General features: G+C 55.6%; 2 protein-coding genes and 1 long non-coding RNA gene across 7 annotated transcripts in view; 2 read left to right on the top strand and 1 right to left on the bottom strand.

Annotated features, from left to right (window-relative positions):
• The window catches only part of LOC309529773, a 405,398-nt gene that overhangs the window by 231,554 nt on the left and 152,772 nt on the right, over positions 1-21,072 (bottom strand). The window lies entirely within an intron of this gene.
• Positions 1-21,072, top strand: part of DNMT3A (DNA methyltransferase 3 alpha) — a 53,671-nt gene that overhangs the window by 11,433 nt on the left and 21,166 nt on the right. For 2 of the 5 annotated variants that reach the window (XM_082217515.1, XM_082217513.1), the window contains exons 2-4: positions 699-745; positions 1,889-2,038; positions 5,210-5,242. In XM_082217515.1, the coding sequence (XP_082073641.1) occupies positions 740-745; positions 1,889-2,038; positions 5,210-5,242 (189 nt within the window). In that variant the 5' untranslated portion in view covers positions 699-739. Of the gene's footprint in view, positions 1-698; positions 746-1,888; positions 2,039-5,209; positions 5,243-12,677; positions 12,727-21,072 lie in introns of those variants that run through there. The other 3 variants (XM_082217516.1, XM_082217512.1, XM_082217514.1) reach the window with 2 other exon arrangements.
• Positions 13,981-21,072, top strand: part of MAPRE3 (microtubule associated protein RP/EB family member 3) — a 125,809-nt gene continuing 118,717 nt past the window's right edge. The window contains exon 1 of the mRNA XM_082217910.1: positions 13,981-13,992. The gene's annotated coding sequence lies outside the window, so the exon portion shown is untranslated. The remainder of the gene's footprint in view (positions 13,993-21,072) is intronic.

Raw genomic sequence — 21,072 nt, 5'->3', positions numbered from 1 at the left:
ATGCTTGCAAAATCATATTGAAAAATCAGGACTCCTATTAGAATAAACATGTTCCGTTATAAATACTGAAATGCTAAATAAGATGGATAACAATGTGTACAGAAAAAGAAGTAGAAAAGTTGGTTTAAAGGTGTGTGAAAGAAAGTAATAGAAGTGGAAAGAAATTGCAATTGAGTAGATTGGAAGTCTAACACAAGGGGGGTGAGGGGAGGTGGATGGTGGTGGGAAAAGCAATTATCTGTGGGATTGAGTGGGGGTATGTATGAATATTTTTAAGGACTGTATGAAATGTATGTTTGTATATTTGTAATATGCATTAATGTTGAATTATTTTAATAATAAAGTTTATTTAATAAAAGGATAGGGAGAAGAAAGCAAATAAAGAAATGTATCTTAGAATAAGTATTGAATACAAGGCAGCAGGAAATTGTTGGTGGGGGGGAACATCGCGAATGTTAGGATGGGAAGTCGAATCGTTAAGAGAAGTGTATAAACTGGATTTTGTGCGAAGTTTTTAAATCCAGTAACAATTTAAATGTGCAAAATGAGAGAGGAGGACCCTGGGCGTGAGGGGTGGCGCCACCAGACCCAGCACAGGCACAACGCCCTCCTTTGCGTGGGGGCACTTGCCCCCCGCCAAAGGGCCCGCGTGGCCCAGATTTCTCCTGGCACTCAGTCTGTTCTCTCTCTGTTTCCAGGCAAAGAAGAGAAGGAGGAAAACCACTACAACTCCCTGAAAATGGAGGCAAGTATTTTCCGCACAGCTGGGCTCTTTTTTTGGGGGGGGGAGCAGCTTCCAGGGCCCCCACGCTGGAGCATTGCTTGCTTAGAGTGCGAGTCCTGCTGCGCTCTCCCAGGGACGCTTGGATTAAAGCCCCCATCAGAGCCAATGGGTGGGGACTAAGGGGGCTGCCCAATTCCTGCCCCCCACTCCTGATGTAGAGCATATACGCTTTAGCCGAAAACAGCTCATAGAAAGACCAGGAATAAAACAGCCCCAGTCTGAAAGGTGTGACACACAAGGAAAAACGGGATGAGGAGGGCAGAGGAAAACAGCAGGCTCAGGTTCCTGTTCTTAAAGCGGCAGCTCTGATCTTGACTGCTGTGGGGGGGGGGAATGGTTCACGGAGGAAATATTTTTATTTCCCCGCTTCCGACAGAGCCTTATAAATTCAAAATTTTACCAGTCTAAGCAATGCACTTTGCTACACATAATTTCTATCACCTTTAATAATTGTTAATACTTTTTGTATATACGTTTCGACACAACTTTTTGAATGTATTCAGAAACGTTTGTCTGAGTCTTGTTTTATTTTTATTTTTAATGTAATTGTTGCAAGTATTGGGGTCCAGTGTAAACCGAGATATATCTTGGTGCTGAACTGTGTGAAACCCGCCCTGTGGAACACCCTCCCACCAGATATCAAAGAGAACAACAACTACTACTACTAATAATAATAATAATTTTATTATTATTATTATTATTGAAGAAACAGAATGAAAATGGCCTTGTCCCCCCAAAATAAAAGCAATGCTTTTATGAAGTCCACCTTTTGGAAATAAGTTCTTGTTATTAAATATACCAAGAAAAAAGCACTATACCAAATATACCAAGAAAGTAAAGTTTCAATAGTGGGAGTGGTCCCTCCTCGCAAATCAATAGTCGAATAGTAACAAAAACTAATCCATTCCAAAGTATTGGCTATTGGTTTGCGAGGAGGGACCACTCCCACTATTGAAACTTACCTTGGCCAGAGTTCTTGGTGTGCTTTTTTCCTGGAAATGGCGGGAGGGCACAGGGGGGTCTGGCGCTCGGGGCATCGGCTGAGATGGGAATCCGGCCCAATGATCCGGCGATCTCCCTTCTGACTCTCCTCTCCCCGCGCAGGGATCCCGCGGCCGCCTGCGAGGAGGAGGCCTGGGCTGTGAGTCGAGCCTTCGCCCCCGGCCAATGCCGCGCCTGACCTTCCAGGCGGGGGACCCCTACTACATCAGCAAGAGGAAGCGGGACGAGTGGCTGGCGCGCTGGAAGCGGGAGGTGAGCCTGGCCGCCCCGGGTCCCCGGGTGGCGGCGTCCTGGGTGGGGCCCCCTTCTGCCCCCCTCCCCACGGGTCCTCAGCTCTCCCTGGGGGCCCCTCTTGGCTCCTCCAGGGTGGTCAGCGTGAATTCTGCCACTTCTGCCTCCCAGGGTCACGAATAAGGTGGACCAAGTCTCCCCCCACGCCCAATATTTCTCAGGGGTCCCAATCTGGGCTCTGGGGGTGTTGGCCTTGGGCTGTTTCTGGGGTTTTCCAAGATGCTATTGGGGGGGTTATGCTTTCCAGGTGATGGCTTGCTCTGTCAGCCCCCCATCGCAGAGAATGTGGGGTGTTCTGTCTGCAAGGGGGGCAGCTCAGAAAGATGCCTCATTCAGGTCATTGGTCCATCTTGATCAGTATTGTCTGCACTGACTGGCAGCCCTGCCTGGAGATGCTGCCGGCAGGGATTGACCTGGTTGCAGAAGAGGTGTTTCCTACCACTGAACTACGGCTCTTCCCCATAGCGCTTTCTGCCCCAGAGATGGGAGAGGGAGACTTTGCCAGAGCAACCCATCCCTCTTGCCTGCACAGCGGACATCTAGGGGTCCACAGGGGAGCCATTTTTGTTCCACCCCCAAATTACAGTTCTCACAATCATCTAGTCCAACCCCGTGCATTTCAGGGGGTTGGACTAGATGACCGTAGGGGCCCTTTTCCTACTCTACGATTCTGTGATCCAGTTGTGTTTGGGGGAGGGGGGAAGCAGCCACGCTGCGCCTGCCCCAGAGAAGGTTGGGGTCTTGGCGGGGCTCTGCCTCCTGGTCCTGCCCTGGGCCAAGGCGGTGGTGCATTGGAGGCCATGCAGGGCAGGAGTGAGCAGTGGTCGGAGCGGCTGCTTTGGGGTGGCAGCGGGAAAGGGTGGCCGTTGAGCAGAGCAGGGGTGTCAGTGCTGCTGGGTGCTTGGTGGGGGTCACTGAGAGGGGGGTCCCGTGTGTGTGCAGTGGACGGTGGGGGGGGGGTGAAGAGTGGCAGTCTAGGCTGCCCCAGGGGCATTTCTGGGTCTCTCTGGCATTCCCCTTCCTCTCCTAGCCCAGAATGGGCCGCAGAATGTCTCCCATTGCGCAGGATTCTAGAGTTGGAAGGGACCCCAAAGGTCCTGTAGTCTAACCCCCTGCAATGAAGCTTTGCTGCTTGGGGGAATGTGGGGAGGGGGTCTTCATTTTCCCTTTCCCTTGTGTTCTCATTCCAAGGAGAAATGAGCAATATCTCTTGGCTCCCCAAATTCCTTTTCTGCCTTCTCCCCACCCTTGAGGGTCTTTCGTAGCCCCAGGGAGAGACTGGGGGGCCGGATGGGAGAATTTGAGGGTCTCTGCTCTCCCTCTGTGTGTCTAGGGCAAGAGGGGGGCTGGCCGCGTGCCTGGGGGGAAGCTGGATGCGGGGGGAGGAACTTGGCATCCTGCTTAGCTCAGCTTCCGCTGTTTAAAGAAGCAACTTTCTAGTCCTCAAGAGAGTCAGGAGCGGCTTGAAAGTGTAGAGAAGTCTCAGGCCTTCTTGGGGACGGAGCAGCTTCTCAGTTGACCAGGTTGGGGGGGGTCAGAGCCCTCCCTCTAATTAGCAGGATATAATTATGCAAATTATATGTAAGTTTTCATACTTTTACATAGCTTGCAGCATTCGGTTTTGCTTGGCACCTATCTTTTTTTTTTAATGTGTGGTTATCTACTTATTGATTTCATTTCCTTGCCTAATATTCCCCCCCCCCTTCACCCGTCTGGTTTCTGAGGCAGCCGCTTACTCAGCCAGGCATTGAAGTGTCTCACAATTCCAACCCCCCCCCCAAAAAAAAAAACTACGCTCAATCCTCTATGAGAATCTTGGGCCTGAGAGATCTGGGCGATTTTGGTCATGGCCTCCAGTGGCAGCGAGTTCCACCGTTTCGCCATGTGCTTCGGCAAGTGCACCCGGACCCCCCCCCTTCCCTCTTGGTCCCCATCACCCCCCCTCCCATCTTCTGCCTCTCCACAGCCTTCCACATGTTCGGGTCCAGCTGCCTGTAGGCCTGCCATGAACAGAGCCCCCCTGGCTTTCCTTCCCTCGTCCCATGACTTTGCCCGCTCCTGGGCGCATCTGGCTGGGGGTGCGCACATGCCGCCCATCAAACAGTCTGGCGTTCAGGAAGGGCACACGTCCAGCGTGGGCACGGGTTCATGAGATGTGAGGCTGCGCGCTTGCAAAAATGCATCGCTGCAGATGTTCTGCAGATGCTTTGAACTGTGCAGAGACCAGGAAGGGCCCTGGCGGTGTTTGCAGGGGGGGGGCACAGGGTTCAGGCGATGATGGGCTGCACTGGGACTCCCACACCCTATTTTCCTTCTGGGTTTAGGATCATTGTGGCCACTTCTGTTTGTGTAATCTCCGGGCATTCCTAGAATCATAGAACGGGCTCTTGCTTCGAATAACAATAATTAGGGAGTTAGAGAGGTGGGTTTTATCGCTAAGTCTTTGCTCTGTGACCTAATGGCATCCTCCTTCCCAGCATGCTTTGCTGTGCCCTGGTACCCTGATCTGGCTCCAAAGCATTATGGGTTGGCATCCTCGAGACTGGCGCAGCGTAGGACATCCTGAGCAAGGAGGGGGCTGGGGCAGAAGGTGCTCCAATGCTGAATATTTGTATACCAATTCCCCATTATTATTATTATTATTATTATCTCCCCCCCCCCCCCGCATTTATTATGGTTCATGCCAATAAAAATATACAGCCACGGAAAGAAGTTAGAAACAGACGTCAAGTAGCCGCTGGGCAAGGATGGTGCTCTTAATTCCCTGCGTAAGTCAAGAGGGAACCGAAAAGTTTCCAGTAGGTGTGTAAAAGCCGGTGCAGAAGGCGCTTGCTGTGTCTCCAGTGGCAGGGAGTTCCACAGGACTAAAGGCTTGGCTTCTCAGGGAACAACCACCCACAGCGCTCCTGCAGATGATCTCAGGCTGGCCTGGGGCGCAAAAGGGCGAGGACCTCAGTTGCTCAGGCTTTGCTCCTGCCTTAGGTGAACTGGCACCTGCACAGCTGCGCCCCCCATCCTTCCCCCCCCCGTGTGCCCCCTCCTGTGCCTGCCTGTGGGGCAGCGGCAGTTGCGTCCTCTTGCTGTGGCTCTGTGTGTGCTAACTCCCTCCTCTCCTTTACCTTTCTCCCACAGACTGATAACCCAGCGGCAGCTCAGCTGGACAAGGTTCGTGGCCCACCTTTGGGGTTTTGCGGGGAGGGGGTGGCTTGTGGGTTGCCGGGGGGGCTGTGGGTGTGCCCACGCCCTCCCCCTGCGTCTGCCCACTGCCAGGGAGCGCCCCTTCCTCCTCACGCACAGGCGCCCAGGGCATGGTTTTGGAAAGATGGGGGCAAGGGTGGGGGCACCCTTTTGCTGCCGGCCCCTAACCCCCCCCCCCAATGTCCTCTCTCTCCTCCTCCTCCTCCTCCTCGCACGCCCAGAACCTCTTTTGCCCCAGAGCTACGTCACCATTGCCCACGGGCACCAAGTTGGCACCTTGAACCTTCTTGTAGGCCCCCGCCCCACCCGCCAGGCAAGCCACCCTCTGGGGGCTGAGGGCTTCGTAAAAATTATTATTATTATTTGTTGAATCTGTGAGTCGCTTTATCGGGCCCAGGGCAAGCCAGGGTGGCGAAAGACCCAGCGGTTGCCTTTAAATTGCGGGGGAACCCGTCCCTGCCCTGGGGAGAAGGAAATGGGGGTCTGAAAGGAGTGGAAATCCTGCATCAAGATAACCCGGCTCATTTCTCCAGCCAGGAGGGTCTAGTGGGCAGAGCATCCGCCTGGCACCCAGATTCGGAGTGTGTTCTTGCCTGGAACCCTCTGCCCAGTCAGTTGGGACAGTGCCAAATCCTAAAATCCTGGAATTGTAGAGCTGGGTGGGACCCCAAGGGTCATCTAGTCCAACCCCCCGTACCGCGGGGATCTCGACTCGGTGGACCCGTCCTCCAAGCGAAAGGCGGCCTGCCATGTAGCTGGAAAGCCAGCAATTGGACCTACAGTTCCGTGATCTTACCAGGCCCTGCCCACTCCCTTCCAGGGATGCCCCCTGGGCTGGACGCTGCCTTAGTTTCCTCCTGTTAGCTGCCTGCCAGAGCTGGCAGGCTGGAACAGGTGAGTTGGGGCGATCACAGAACTGCGGAGCTGGAAGGGAACCCAAAGGCCACGCAGCCCAACCTCCTGCAATGCGGGAAGCACAGCCAGAATCAGCGGCCGCTCCTTTTGTCCCTTCCCACCCCAAGGAATCAGTGGGGCTGTGTGGGGCTCAGGATCCTTGAGAGGGCGCTGAGGCCTGCTGCTCACCTCACCTCACCTTGTTTCCCAATACAAGGCTTCCTTCCTGCCCGATCCTCCGCCTGGCTTCTTCCTGGAGTTTCTCCCCCTTCCAAATATGAAAGCTGAGAGAGAAAATGGACTTTTAAGATTTTTGACACTGGCGTTTCCTGCCCCTTCTGTCATCCCGTGGATTTTCAAGTTGGGCTGGTCGGTGACTCGCACCTGGCACCCTGCCTGGTCCGGCGGGGGGGGGGGGAGGTGGGCAGGTGGTGCAAGCAGACGAGGTCTTCTGCTGCTGTCCAGGACCTTTGCTCCTGTACATAGAATCCTAGTAGAGTTGGAAGGGACACCCCAGGGTCATCTAGACCAACCCCCTGCTGGCAGGAAGCACAGCTACCTGTGGCGCTGCTGGGTGCAGGGAGGGGGGAGGGTGGCCTTGGGAGGAGCCCAGGGGCCTATTTTTGCGCCCAGGGGTGCCTCAAAGGCTGTTGATAGGGGGAGGCCCAGGGAGGGGCAGGGCAGGGCGAGGGGAGGGGTTAGGGTGCTGTGCAGCTCTGCAGGGGGAGGCCCTTTGGGATAGTCCCTGGGGGGGGCACCTGTTGAGGGCAGGCCAGGGCCGGAGAAACATCTAGCAAAATACCCACTTGCTTCAATGGGCATCAAGGGGGCACCCAAGAGATTTGCCATGGCAGCAAAACCTACAAAAAAAGGCTCCCAGAATTAATGGGGGGAAATCCCATACATACATACATACATACACACACTAATAATAATAATAATAATAAAATAACAAAATCTCTAATAATAGAGATGAAGGAGATGTGGTTTATTCTTGTTTACATTTTGAATTAGATCTATAGAATCAGCCCTGAGCGTCTAGTCCAGCCCCCACAAGGCAGGGGTCTCGGCCACATCCTCCTTCCGGGGGGCTCTCAAATCTTCCGAGTGCTCTGGTCTTAACCCTAGTTTTGGATGGGCAAAGGGGGGGGGAGAGCAATGTTTGAGGCAGGAGATGGGGCCAAGAAGGGCTGGGGCAGCTGGTATCTCACGGGGCAAGGGCATGGGACCCCCCCCCCCAGAAAAAGGGGTCTCGTGCAGCGCAGGGCAGGAGGTGGTGCCCTGCAGTGATCTGGCAGTGCCCAACAGAAAATAGCCGCCATCTTCTCCTGGGGTTTTTCCCTTAAAGGAAGACTGGGTGGCTGTCTGGCAGGGATTCTTTAGCTGGCAGCGGGCTGGGCTGGATGACCTTGGGGGGTCCCTTCCAACTCTACAATTCTAGTGGGCCAAGCTGCGATCTCCTGCCCGCTCCAGCTGGGCGCCTGCTGTGGCAGCTGTTGGGGTCGCCTTGAGCATTGGCCATGTGGGCTTGTGGGTGCTGGGAGTTCAGGCGGCACCTCCAAGCCTGAGCTCAGCCTTGCCAGCACTGGCCGGCAGCTGCTCTCCAGGAAAATCAGGCCGTGTCCCTCGCAGCCCTGCCTGCGCTCTGCACCTGCGACCCTCTGCACGCTCTCTGCGGCCCTTCCTCCCCCCCTTCCTGAAGTGTTGTGCAAAATGGGGGGGGAGCCTCAGCTGCAAGCGCCCCCCCTCCTCTGTTCTGCTTTTGCCACCTCTGCAAAGGATCCGAAGGGTCAGCGTGCGCCTGCACACTGCAGCAAAATGGCGGAAGCGGAGACCCCCTCCCCATGGCAGGCCTGCCGCAGAGCACCCACGGTGCCCCCGCTGCCACCCACCTGCGCCCCCCCCCGGGCATGCACTCGCACACAGCAGCCGCCCTGCCCTCCCCCTCCCCCTCCCTCCCCGAATCTCCTCCGTGTCCCTGCTCTTCGCGCTGCCGCCTCACCGCTGGGTCTCCCTAGCAACAGGTCCCCTCCTGCTCGGCCCTGGTCTATTTATAGCCTGGCAGCCCTGGCTGCTGGCATGGCGGCAGGAAGAAGGAGCCAGAGTGGCGGCAGGCACCTCCCGCATCCGGATAACACGGGGCAAGCTGCGTGGCCCAGGCGCATCCTCTCACGAGGCAGTGGTGCACAAGGGGCGGAGCAGGGGACCCCGCAGTTGGGGAAGGGCCCCCGGGCTTCCTTGGCCTCACCCAGAATCAGAGGCAGGGCTCATGGGGTGAGGGAGGGCGGGGAGCAGCCAGCGGGGGGGGGGGGAGAAAGGAGGACCGTGCAGGGGGGCGGCGGGCACTCCCTTGCACGGTTGCTCCTCTGCCGGTGAAAAAGACAGGCCAGCAGGTATCACAAAATGGCAGAGTTGGAAGGGGCACCCAGAGTCATCTAGTCTGACCCCCTGTCATTGCAGACATTGCAGCTGAAGAGGGCTTGCTCCTTGGCCAGGCCTGGCTCTTCATCCACCTTGCCCAGGTCTCTCTCCTGTCCGGCAGGCGGTCCCTTTCCCCATCCCTTTGGAGTCTTCTGGGGCCTGCAGGTGCTCTAACCACTGGGGCGCATGGCCCTTCTGATCCCCCCCACCATTGCCTGTGGGCTTTCCTTCAGGAGGCTTGGGAGGGCACACATGGAAAAGGCTGCCCAGTTTGTGCCCCCGGCATTCAAAGGAGGCTTTGTTCAACCGAGAGCAGAACGGATTGGACAGCGGCAGGGACAGTGAGGAGTTCATGTACAGAGGTCAGGGGGGTCTGTATTGGTGACTGGGGGGGGTCACTCTGCTTTGGTCTGCAGGCCACAGGTGCTTTGCTACTTCCCCACGCGAAACCTCCTGGCATGTGTGGCAAAAGCGGCCTTCCCCTGACTTGCTAGATTTCAGTGTGCGGGGAGATATGAGATGGAGGAGCATTTGAACCCAGGGCAGCTCCTTCTGAAGCAGCAGAGGACAGGAGAAGTCAGGGCATGTGCTGTTTCTGTTGCTGGACGTTGGTGAAATGGCCGAGGGCCTGGATGGCGCAGGAATTCCTTGCAGGTCGGAAGTGGGAGGCCGGTCAGCATTCTGGGCTGGTCTCTCTGGGCTTGAGGGACGGCCAGAGGCGTCTCTGGAGGGTCTGGGGATTTGGGGGTCTTGCCCTGCAGCCAGTCTCCTGCCACATGATATTTGGGGGGGGGCACATAATGCGCTGGAATGGGAAAGGCAGAAGAGCTTCCCTTCCTTCAAAAGAGACACAAAACTTTGCATTCCTGAGTGTGCTAAAACTATCCACAATTCAAAGGGCTGAGGGAGGCAGGTGCATTTTAAAACCACAGTTCTTTTTTTTGAGGGGGGGGACAGGACTTGTTGCAATGTTTCTCAGGTGGACGGGAGGCCTCTGTAGAGGCGGCAGTGGCTGTTCAGGATTTTGGGAAGGGGGCAGCCCCAGCCCTGAGACGCCTTTGGGGACAGGACCTGGGTCGTTCTGCATGCCAAGCAAGTGTCGAGCCCCTCCCCACTGCACTGTCCCTGCTCCCGCCCCCCCACCCGCCCCCGGGAATGGGATCCTCTTTGCTCCCCCTCTCTCCCCATGGAATGAGGTGGGCAAGCTGCAACAGAATCTGCCCTGAAGGGAGAAGCAAAGAGAGAGAGAGCGCTTTGCAGACTCCCTTTGTGGGGTGTTTTGCAGGGGGGGGGGAGACCCTGGGGACAGAGACGCATGGTGGGGGGGGCAGTTCTGGGGCTGCCTCTTGCTTGCCGCCACTTGCCGCCTTCAGACAGGAGCTGGCTCTCTGTGCAGCCACCAGGTAGCAGAGGTTTTCCAGAGGCAAAGGCGACAAGGTGCCAGGGGACAGATTCCTGCAGGAGGGGGCTACTGAATTGTAAGTGGGGAGGGTCATCCAGTCCCACCCCCTGCAGACTTTGGGTTCCCAGCCAGACACCCCCTGGAAACGGCAGGAGGGGGGAGGATTTGGGGTTCCGGTTCCCCTTGCCAGTTTCCCACTGTCTGGGACAGGGCGCTGGGCCAGACAGGCTCCTTTGGGCCTCATCCGTCTCTCATGTTCCTGGGAATCCATGTGCAGAGTGTTCATGCCAGGGGGGCCTTCAGACTCTGGGGCCAAGGGCCCCGGGCTGGCTCCCTGCTCCTTTTGCCAGCCTTGCCCACTGGCTGCCCCCTCTGCCTCTCTTTCAGTGGGGTGACTTCTGTGGCCAAACCCCCTCTTGGGGTCCTGCCATCCAGCAGCGCCTCCCCATACCGGATGCCCTCCAGATTCTGCAACAACTTAAAGACACCACAGCTGTGTTGTGGTCCGAAACATCTGGCGGGGGGGCACCAGGTTGGGTTGCCAAGGCAATCTCAGGCTAAGATATGGTGATATCTGGGGTCATATCCTGGTCCCCGGTTCCTGGACTCAGGCCAGGGTGGCGTCTCATAGCCAACACAGCTGCTGGATTTGCCTAGAATGTGTCTCTTGGGGGGGGGGAGGCTTTGTAAACTGGCCCCCAGATTCACTTTCCTTATTGTTGACATGCTTTTTGGTTGTGCTGTGAGTGTGCCAGTTGCATTTTAGGGTCAGGTGGGCAAACCTCTCTGGTCTGGGTTATAGGGACGCTCCCAATTTCTTATGCCTTTCTCTGATACTCCTGGACTGAGTCCAGCCCCGTCCTGCTCAGTCGACCCATTGAAGTCAATGGGCCTGGCCAACTGGATTCCGGTGGGTCTGCCGAGTGAGATTCAATTTGTCAGTTTTGCAGATAGCCCCACACTTTTAGCCTTGCGTTGTTTTTAATTAATGTATCCTGTAGCTGCCAGTTCTGTTTTCGATTGCATCCTTTGTATATGCTGTTGTTAATAATAATACTGTAATAATAATAATAATAATAATAATAATAATAATAATAATAATAATTAGAGTCTCTATTTGGCTGTATGCCACTTCAGAGTTTTTTTGAGACACTTTAAAATAATTGAAAGGGAGCAACAGCAGATGTGCCCATCTCCTGTTGCTCCCTCTTTTAAATGCTGCCGTGTGAGCCCCCCCCCCCTTGTTGCAGTGGGGGTACAGGGGGGGCGCTATACACGCAGGTGGGGGTCCAGAGAACAGCATGTTGACTTTTTTGGATGGGGAGCTTTAAGGCTGCAAGGGAGATGGGGAGCTTTAAGGCCCCCTTTAGGGGGCCAGATCCGCCTGCCCCCAGCGGGCAGGGCCTTCCCATTCCATGGGCCTGATCCAGAGAGAGCCCCTCCGATCGCAGAATGGTAGGCTTGGCAGGGGTTCCAAGGGTCATCTAGTCCAACCCCGGGCACTTGGTCAGTGAAATCAACCGGGTCTGATTTCGAGTGCGAGGGAAGAGAGGCCTCTGTGCGTGTGAATGATGGTTGCAGAGTTGTGGCTCCGTCGTCGTCGTGTCGGTTCGGGACACATCCTTCCCAGTCGTGGGAGCCCCCCCTCTGCTTCTGGGTCGGGCAAATGGCCCCCTCGGACTGCGACGCGGCCCCTCCCAGGCACGGACATCGCTTGCGGGGCAGGGGGTGGGCTGGGGGTCCCGCCCGCGAGCTGACACGTGTTCCGAGCGGCATCTTTGATAGTGGGGGGCATCTCTTGGAGAGCGTCTGTCCCGACACGTGTTCCAGGGCAGCTTCCGAGGAAGAAAGTTAAGGTTTGTGGTTTCCCCAAAGTCCCCGGGAGGGTCGGATCCAGATTTGGCCAAGCAGCGCCGACGGGGTTTCGTGACCCCTTTCGGATGCCCCTTTCCGGGGGGAGCTGGGGGGTTCTAGTGCCCCGGCTGCAAAAAAAAGAGAGAGACCCCCATTTATCTCTCATTGAAACCCCGCGCAAATGGTGCGCGCCCCCTTCCTCTCTTCTGGAGGCGCGCAAGAAGCCAGGATCGCTGCCCCTGCGCGCCACTAGGTTCGGGGGCGGCTCCAATCTCTGGGGTGACGTTGGAGACCCCGCGTTGCTCCTGGACGTGCGCGCTTTTTCTTTGGCGGGGGGGGGATAGCGCCTCGTTGCATTTTCAGTGGGAGCAGACGAACCCCCCCCCTGAGATTTTAGGAAGACCCGCGCGATCCGGAGTGGGGCGTGTGAACGTGCCCGGGCCGGAATCCGGATCGGGAAGCGGGAAAGCGGTGCTCGACCTCTCCCCCCCCCCCCGCAAAAAACCTCAACAACCTCGGATGTCTCTTTGCAACTTTGGGGACCCCCCCCCCGCATCTGTTCTCTGCAGTCGTGCAATTGCAGAGACGCCCCCCCCCCGCCAGACCAGCCTTGCAAACCCGACAAGGCCCCCCCCCGCACCTTTCTCTCTCTCTATCTCTCGCTTTCTCCCCCCCCCCCCCCGTTTCCATCGCTCGCGGCCAACCAGGAGCGGCGCCCCGCGTCACGTGTCCCGGAGTTTCCCAGACAAAGAACATTGGCGGCGCGGCCCCCTCCCCCCCCGCGCCCCCTCCCCGCCCCCTCCCTCCCTCCCTCCTCCCGCCCCCGCCCCCTCGGCGGCTCCGCGGATGCTGCTGCTGCAGCGGCGGGACATGCGGGCAGGTACGGAGGGGCGCCGGGGAGTCCGCGGGGGGGGGGCGGCGGGCGGCCGCTTTGCACCCCCAGATCCCCCCGAGAAAATTTGCACGGAGTGCACGCGCGCGATCGGGGGGGGTTGTTGTTTTTCCACCCCCCTTCCACTCCGTGCGGGGGTGTCTGTGCGTGCAGAAGGCGGCGGCGAGGGAGCCCCCCCCTTCCAGGGATCGATTTGCAAAGAGAAGGGACGGCGCGGGGGGGGGAGACTAGGGGAAAAGGGAGAAGAGTAACTTGTCCTTTTGCAAAGGTGGACCCCCCCTCCCCAATTCGCCAGAGGCGGGACAGCGGGGTTGGGGGGGGGAAGGCTCCCGCCTGAAAAGTTTTGCTCTTGTTTGGGGGCGAGGGGGGGATTCTCTCTCGCCCCCTCCCGTTTGCTGCGCTCTCGGTAGAAGTTTTGGGGAGGGGGCTGCCCCCAAGCTCCCTCGGGGTCCCCATTCAGGGTGGGGGGCGCAGGATGGACCCTTCCCCCCTGCAGCTGTCAGCCCTCCCTTTTGCCCCTGTCCGCCCCTCACTTCTCCAGACAGTGCACCCCCCCAAAAAAAAAAATCGCGTGCATGGCCTGGTCTCTGCCTGGGGGGGGCGGAGAGAGCAAGCGGACCCCCCACCCCGTTTCCCAGGGAAGCAACCTCTGAGCATCCTCCTGCCTCTGAGATGTTTGTCCCAAAGCAGAAGTTTTTTTGGGGGGGTAGAAGAGGAAGGAAGCTGGGGGGGGCGGAAGGTGCAGGCGGGCGGGTTGAGTAGGCCTGAACGGACCTCAAAGATTGTAGGGGGGGTGAGAACAAAGCACCCCTTTCTCAACAGCCCCCCCAAAGGAAGAAGGGGCTGGGGGCAGCATGCAGCTGGCTCAGAGATCGGCCCCTTTGGGGGGGGGCAGAAGCTGGACTTTGCACAGCTGGTGCCCAGGAGAGAAAAGTGAGCAGAACTTGGCCAAGTCTGGACCAGAATTCGAATCCAGAGCTGGCTTTCCCCATTCGGCCCCTTTAAATCTTTAGGAGGAATTTGTCCAGCAAGGTTGCCTCTTCCTCCTCCTCCTGGTTCAGACTCCGATTCTGTTCAACTGAGAAAGCCATTTTGTTCCTCCCCCCGGCGGGGTTTTGCTTCCCAAGAGTTTGCCAAACATCCCGGCTCGGCCTTCTTCCTGCTCCTGCCCCGTCCGGCTGGGGGGCTTCCTCTTCTCCCCCTGAAGCCCCCTTTCCTTGCCCACCAATCTGTGCTGCAACTCCGGCCCCCCAGAGGTTCCCGGACACTTTTTAAAGTTTAGTTTATCCAGGGCCACTTTCCCTCAGAGCCCAAAGCAGCCGGCAGAGAGAGAGAGACGGACGTTTGCTAAACGGCACGTTTTGTTGCTAAACGTGTAAATAAATCCAGACAAGATAAAGATACAGATGCCGGATAAATTCCACATTGCAAGGAATAAACGGCGCCCTTTTGCTTGCAACGCTTGTGATCCCAGTGAGCTCACCATCTCTCCTGCTTCTTCCCGGGAAATGCGGCCCCCAACTTCTGTGACTTCAAAAGAGGATTGGAGAAATTCTCGGAGGAGGAGAGGGCTCTGGGTGGAAATTTGCACATTTTTATATTGGAGTATCTTTCCTATAAAAGAAACCACTTTTATTTGCTTTTAAACGAGAGCAACAACTGCTAAACACTTATTGTGCAGCAGTATTTGAGCAAGATGCTGATCGCATGGGCTGCTGGCCTGATCCTGCAGAGATCCTCTCAGGAGAGCTTCACTCTCTGAGCAGTTTCCCTGGAAAGCAGAGCTGTGTGTCCCCCCCTCCCCCCCATCCCGGACCCCTCACTAGTTGGGTGGGCCATGGTGGGACTCTGGGTCTTAGTTTGGTCTCTGTGCTTTTAGGAAGCCTTTGGAAGGAAGCAGTAAGTTCAGCCTGCAAGTCTGTTTGCTTGCCGGGGAGAGGGGCAGGCAAATCCCGGAACTCATAGCCCACCCCCCAGATTCTGCGTGCGCCCCCCAGTGCCACACAGAGCCCATGTCGCCTTCCTCTAGGTTAGCCAGGGAGAGTGGGCGAGGGGCCTTGTGAGCAAGAGCTAGGAAGACTCGTGAGTCAGTGGCCTGGCTTAAAACATCCGAGGGGCCACTGACATGGGGGGGCCACCCACAGGCAAATCCCCACTGCCCCTAGCCCCATCGGGGGGGGACAGGGCTCCTTCCTGACGCCCAGAAAGACCATTGGCTGTGCTCTGAGCGTCTCTCTCCCCCCCCCCCCCCGGGCAATTGCTTTCCCTTGTGCAAATGGCCAGCAGATAGGAGCATTGTGGGGGGGGGGCATGCAGCACCTGCCCCCCTTTATGGGCTGCCCAGGTGCGCCAAGTCTTCCTCTTTAAGTCAGGGGACAGTTGGTTTTATGGGGCGCAACTGGAAGCGTGTATTTTCACCCCTCTTGCTTTTTTGGGGGGGGGTCTGCTCAGTGTTAGAAATTGGGGTAGGAATGCTAGGAGTCATGTGGCTCCTGGGACCTCGGTTGTGGGCGCCAAAACAAAACGTTTAGGCAGACCGGGCAGCAAAAAATAAAAATTCCTGCCCAGTGAATCAGGGGGGTCTGCAGGGTATCCTGGCAGCGGGTCTTTTGCTACCACTCTATCCTGCCAAACACCTGATTCCCCCAGCCTGGCGATTCAGGGCGTCTGGAGGTGATTCGGGCGCATCTTTTGCTACTGCGCTACCAATTGAATCAGCTGTTTGGCGGGACAGAGCGGTAGACACGACTTTTGCTTTGGCACTACCTTGGAGACCAGGGCTGGGCGATATAGGGATATATCGTCCAAAACTGCTTTAAAGTTCACATTGTGATAATTGTTTTGTAATATTTGAGCTGGCAGTCTATCGCTAATCACTATGTGTGTAAGGGCTGGGCGATAACTGCTTTTCAATATTGCAATATATCACCAGCTAAGCATTGCAGTGTAATCAGCAGCTAAATCTTGCAGTCTGCCACAATGTCTGAAATAAGGTACCACCCAGAGGCGAGAAGGACAATGTCCTGGCAACTGCTACTACTCAAGGGTCTGAAACGGATAAATGACAATGTTATCAATCACTACACAGGTCTGTTTCGCCAGCAGGCAAGCCAAAATTCATCCCAGCAGGACTTTAGGTTTGGGGCTTGGCTACCCAGTGGTGGGATTCAGGACAATCTCAAAGTACGGCAATGAGTTGTAGGGAATCCAGTCATACCTTGGGTTACGGACGGTTCAGATGCATTTTTTTGGGTTACGGACTACCAAAACCCGGAAGTACCGGAACAGGTTACTTCCGGGTTTCGGCGGTCGTGCATGCGCAGAAGCACCAAATTGCCACCTGTGCATGCGCAGACGTGCCGCTGTGGGTTGCCAGCGCTGCGGGTTGCAAATGTGCATCACGTTCGCAACCCGAGCATCCACTGTACAAATAAACTGGGACTGCCAGGCTGCAGAAGCAGCAGTGGCAGAAACCGCTTGCCATGACCGCGATACGTGGCGGCAGCAGTGGTGACTTACGCGGCCTCACGGCAGCGACAGACAGTGGCAGCAGTAGCAGCGCCCCGCAATGCTTCGTGGCGGTGATGGAAGGTGGCAGCAGACGTGGTGGTGGCCCTCTGAGGCCTCGTAGTGGCAGAAGCTGTGGCAGCCGGCCTCGGCCAGTCTTTGCAGGCCAGATCTGCTTCTGCCAGCGTCTCCTGCGCCACCGCGAGGCCTCAGGCTGCTGCCAGCGCCATGACAAGGCCTTGCAGGCGGTCGCCGCTTTCGCCACTGCCACAAGGCCTGGCAGGCCACCATGACTGGCCATCATCTGCCGTGACGATGCTTTGCAGGTGCTGCAACCATCTCTGGACACCCACAGGAACCCCTGAGACACACAGATACCAGCACATGTTAAGGAGCATATCCACAGAAAGGAGGTGTGGGGCGAGTTTTCTAGCTTGGATTCTGGCATTGCAGGGGGCCAGATTAGATGACCCCCCCAGGGGTCCCGTCCAACACTGAAGCTCTCTGATTCTTGGATAGGGAAGCCAGCAAAGGAACTTCAGAATTCCGCAATGGGTTGGGTGTCCCATTTGACTAGGAGGGGAAATATGTGAGTGCCCTCTCCCAGTAACCCTTCCCTGTCTACTGAATTGCGTTTGGTCACAGAGTGCCCCCATCTTGATCTGGAGATGTGGGGCAGTCAAGAATCCCTTCCCTTAAGATTTGGGATCCTGGTTTCTCATGGGAACATTTCTAGAAGCCTGCTTCACCTTTGAGCATCTCTCTCCTCCCCGTCCCCGGCCATTTATTTACCGTATTTTTCGCTCTATAAGACGCACCAGACCACAAGACACACCTAGTTTTTGGAGGAGGAAACAAGAAAAAAAATATTCTGAATCCCAGAAGCCAGAACAGCAAGAGGGATTGCTGTGCAGCGAAAGCAACGATCCCTCTTGCTGTTGTGGCTTCTGGGATAGCTGCGCAGCCTGCATTCGCTCCATAAGACGCACACACATTTCCCCTTACTTTTTAGGAGGGGAAAAGTGAGTCTTATAGAGCAAAAAATACGGTATTTTGTTGGTGGCTTTCCGCCCCAATTTTCAGCCCGAAAGGCTCCCTGAGTGCCTGGCAGGCAGTCAAATGAAGACAGCCGCTTCCCGCAGACTTGCCATCTCAAAAACCCACAACCTGCAAGGGGACAGGAAGAGGAAATGAAGGCTTTTGGGGCACAGGATCAGGCCCCCCTCCCCAGGTTGCCACATGCTGTTAAGGGTGCTGCTCCTGCGCTGTCAAGAGAGTTCAGCGGGTGCAAGACTCTGAGAAATTAGAGAACAAAGTGGAGGGGGCGGAATTCTTGGAATTTTGTGGAATATTTGAAAAAAATGTCACGGTGATACAAAAATGGTTGTCGGGTTTGATGTAATAGAGCAACGGAGGAGAATTTGTAGTTTAGCCATTTAGAATTGGCGTGTTTAACAGATAAAATGTAATCAACGTAGCAGCGTTATAAGGGAATAAAAGAGCAGCGTAGCAGAAGGGTGGGTGGGAAGTCTGTGGACAGGAGAGATTGGGTCTCGCTGTATTTTAAAAGCATTTGTAAAATCTGAAAATCTAATTAAAAAAATACTATTAAAAAAAAGAGTTTAGTGGGGGAGGTTTGTGGGCTGCCAGTGGGGGGCATTGTTTAGTTTGGAGGCAGGGGCAAGAGGAAGGTTGGTGTGGGAGCAGCAAATAATAATAGTAGTAGTAGTAGCAGCAGCAGCAGCAGTAGTAGTAGTAATAGTAGTAGTAGTAATAATAATAATAATAATAATAATAATAATTTGTATAGCACTCTATACCCACAGGTCTCAGGGTGGTTTACAATATAAAAGCGCAAGAGGCATAATAAAAACAAAAACATCCCAATAATTCAGCCCCCCCCCCAGCAAAAAAACCCAGGAGAGGATTCACACTTCCATTATGCCGATAGCTCTGAAGGCCGCTTGACAGACAGCAACAACGACAATTAATTCTACGAGGCTTTATTAAGTTTTGTGAGCCCCCCAGAGTGAAGAGCAACGTATTAAAATGCAATAGGTCAGCCATCAATCGATGCAAGTGTAAAACTGCAACGCCAGCGTTAGGAGGAGGAGGGCCAGACCGGCTGCAACGCCCAGAGCGGCATCAAAATGTCTGGAAACATAGACCAGGGGATGGAGCCAGCGGGGGGGGGGGGGCTGCCACAGTGCTTGCTGGGGAGCGTTTCCAGGAGGTGGGGGCCTGAGGAATCTGGGGCAGCCCCAGAGAGAGAGAGCCCCCTCCTTGCCCCTGCCTTTGGGGACATGCAAAGTGGGGGGCTGTGTTGGCGACTGGACGCAGACTCTCACCCAAGCCCTGGGCATGGTGGGTGCTTTCATCTCTGCCAGAACCCGGCCAGATCTCACTTGGGTGCTGCTCTCCAGATTCCGGCACCTTCCTCGCTGCCCTTTTCTTGGCGTGGCTCTTGTGCCAGATCTTTCCTCTGGAAACTACAGATTTGGGGCTCCTTCGGTCTGGTTGCTTTTAGCAGGTGCAGAAACGGAACTGTGTCAAAAATGCCCCAAGCCGTTGGAAAGGGATGGAGAGGTTTCCGTCCACCTGTTGTTCTTCAAGAGAGGAAGAGTCTTGGGTGTTGGCCAGTTGTCTGGGGTGGGCAAGGGGTGTGTGTGACCCTGAGTGCTCCCCCCCCCATCCAAAAGGTGCCTTTAGTTTCCAGGTGGATTTGTGGAAAGCAAGATCCAGACAAGGAGGTTGGGGAAAGATCCCACGTGGAAGGAGGGAGGGTGGCGGCAAGGACCTCATGGGGGGGGGAGGTGCTTATTTATAACTTATGTATAAATACCACAGCATCATAAAAACATATCCCAGTGGTTTCCAGCAGTATAACGCCAAGCAATAAAGTTACAGAAAGAAGTAAGTGATGGGAGGACCTGGGTGGGGGGCCGGTGGTTCCACTTCTGGGCACCTTGATCCAGACTTAGGTGGGAGTCGGGGCCACGCCAGTGGTGCTGAGTCCCTGTGCTGGGGGGGGGGGCAGGGCTCCCATCCAGGCCAGCCTTGGCCAACGTGCTGCCCTGCAGATGTTTAGCAGCACAGCTCCCATCGGCCTGTGTTGCCTGGGGCCACGATCCGCCCACAGGTTAATAATAATAATAATAATTTATTTATACCCCGCCCATCTGGCTGGGCTTCCCCAGCCACTCTGGGCGGCTTCCAACAAAGTATTAAAATTCAGTGGTCTGTTAAACATTAAAAGCTTCCCTAACCAGGGCTGCCTAAACAGGTTCTCCTGCGCCAACAGAGGTGTGTCCCCCCCCCTCCCCGAGACTCTCTCATCTTCAGTCTTCCCAGGGAGAGGCAGGACAGCTGCTTGGGAGGAGGAAGGCAGAATGCGGAATCAGGTGGGCAACTCACCTGTCCCAACTTGGGGACCGTCTTCCCTCTCCCATGGTGACTTGGCGGAGATGCCAGCCTGCGATGCTAGTCAGCTTCAGGGTGTGAGAAGCAGCCCCTGCGTGCCCCCCCCCCCCTGGCGATTTCATCTTCTGTCTCCTTCCTGGAGTGTTTTGGGCTCTTGTGGGAAAAGGCGAAATCTGTGCTTACGTCCATCTCAATTCTGTAGTCTGAAGCAGATTGGTGGGGCTGGGATGAGGGGTTCTCATTGCCTTCAGTGGGGGCCTCCTGGGGGGCTTGCTTTGTACTGATCCCCCAAATCTCAGGCACGCATCATCAGCCTGTGTCTCGAACTCAGGGCCCTCTCCTTTGCTCCTCCTGAGCCCCGGTCCTTCCAGAGAGGCCGTGGCAGGTCCTGCTTCCTTCTGGGGGCTGCAAAGAGAGACCCCCCCACTTCCTTTACCCCCATTGGTCTGTTGCTTCGTAGTTGGAGAGAGCCGTTGCTTGAGGCCTTGAATGTGGGGGACACTTGCTAAAAATATTTGGCAGATAGACTCAAACGCTCCCTTTCGCTCTTAAAAACTGGTCTTCCCCAGTTGTGGTTTGAGACCAAAATGTGGGGATATACTTGCGCCTGCCTGGGAGTCAGGGGTTTGGATCCTGCCTCCCTGCGGGATCTTGGGCAAGTCAGCTCTGTGTTTTGCCTTACCTGTCCAGTGGATTCCTGAGTGACCCGCCCTGCAGGGTGGTTGTGAGGGTTAGAAATTCTGCCCAGGTCAGAAACCGCCAGGGCGGATTTCCATCCTGCCCTAACCAAAACCTTTTGGCAGTTTCTGTTACGCTGAGACTGTCTGGCACTGAGCTCTCTGGCCGCCTGCGGACTGGGATTGGTGAGCTCAGCGCGGCTGGCAGAGCCTGTGGGGAAGGAGGAGACCCCCTGGCACATGAGAGGGCTGCTTCTGGTGGTCTCAACCAGGCCCCGCATTTACGGAGCAAGGCCCCCCAGCTGAAAGACCCCTCCCCACCCCACAAGGTCATGCTGAATTTTGCAACTCTCAAATTCTCAAAACGAGGGGTGCTAAAAAGTTGAAGTGTGGGAATTCAAAAAATATTTGGGTCTAATTAATATAATTTAGTATTGCTTGGTAAGTAAAATATGTATAAAGTTGCTTAGAAATCATTAAAAATTATTGCCAAGGGCTTGCAGTTAAAAGATTTGGTTTTCCAAAAGCAGTTCATGAGCTTCTTCATCAAACGTAGACTTAACCAAGCTAAATGCGGTCCGGTTGCAAAAATAATTGCACCCAAAAACGTATTTTTCTCACTGGAGAAATGTGCAAAAACTAAGTTTTGCCCCCTGAAATGGCGTGCCCTGCCTGCCAGTTTTTTCCGACGGAGCTTCCTTCCTGGCGAAATGTCTCTCTGTCCTCGGAA

This window comes from Podarcis vaucheri, assembly GCF_965113315.1.
Source record: "Podarcis vaucheri genome assembly, chromosome: 3".
In the NCBI taxonomy this organism is placed as follows: Eukaryota; Metazoa; Chordata; class Lepidosauria; order Squamata; family Lacertidae; genus Podarcis; species Podarcis vaucheri.
Note: the sequence above shows the minus strand (reverse complement) of the source record. Positions and strands in the feature narration are given on the sequence as shown.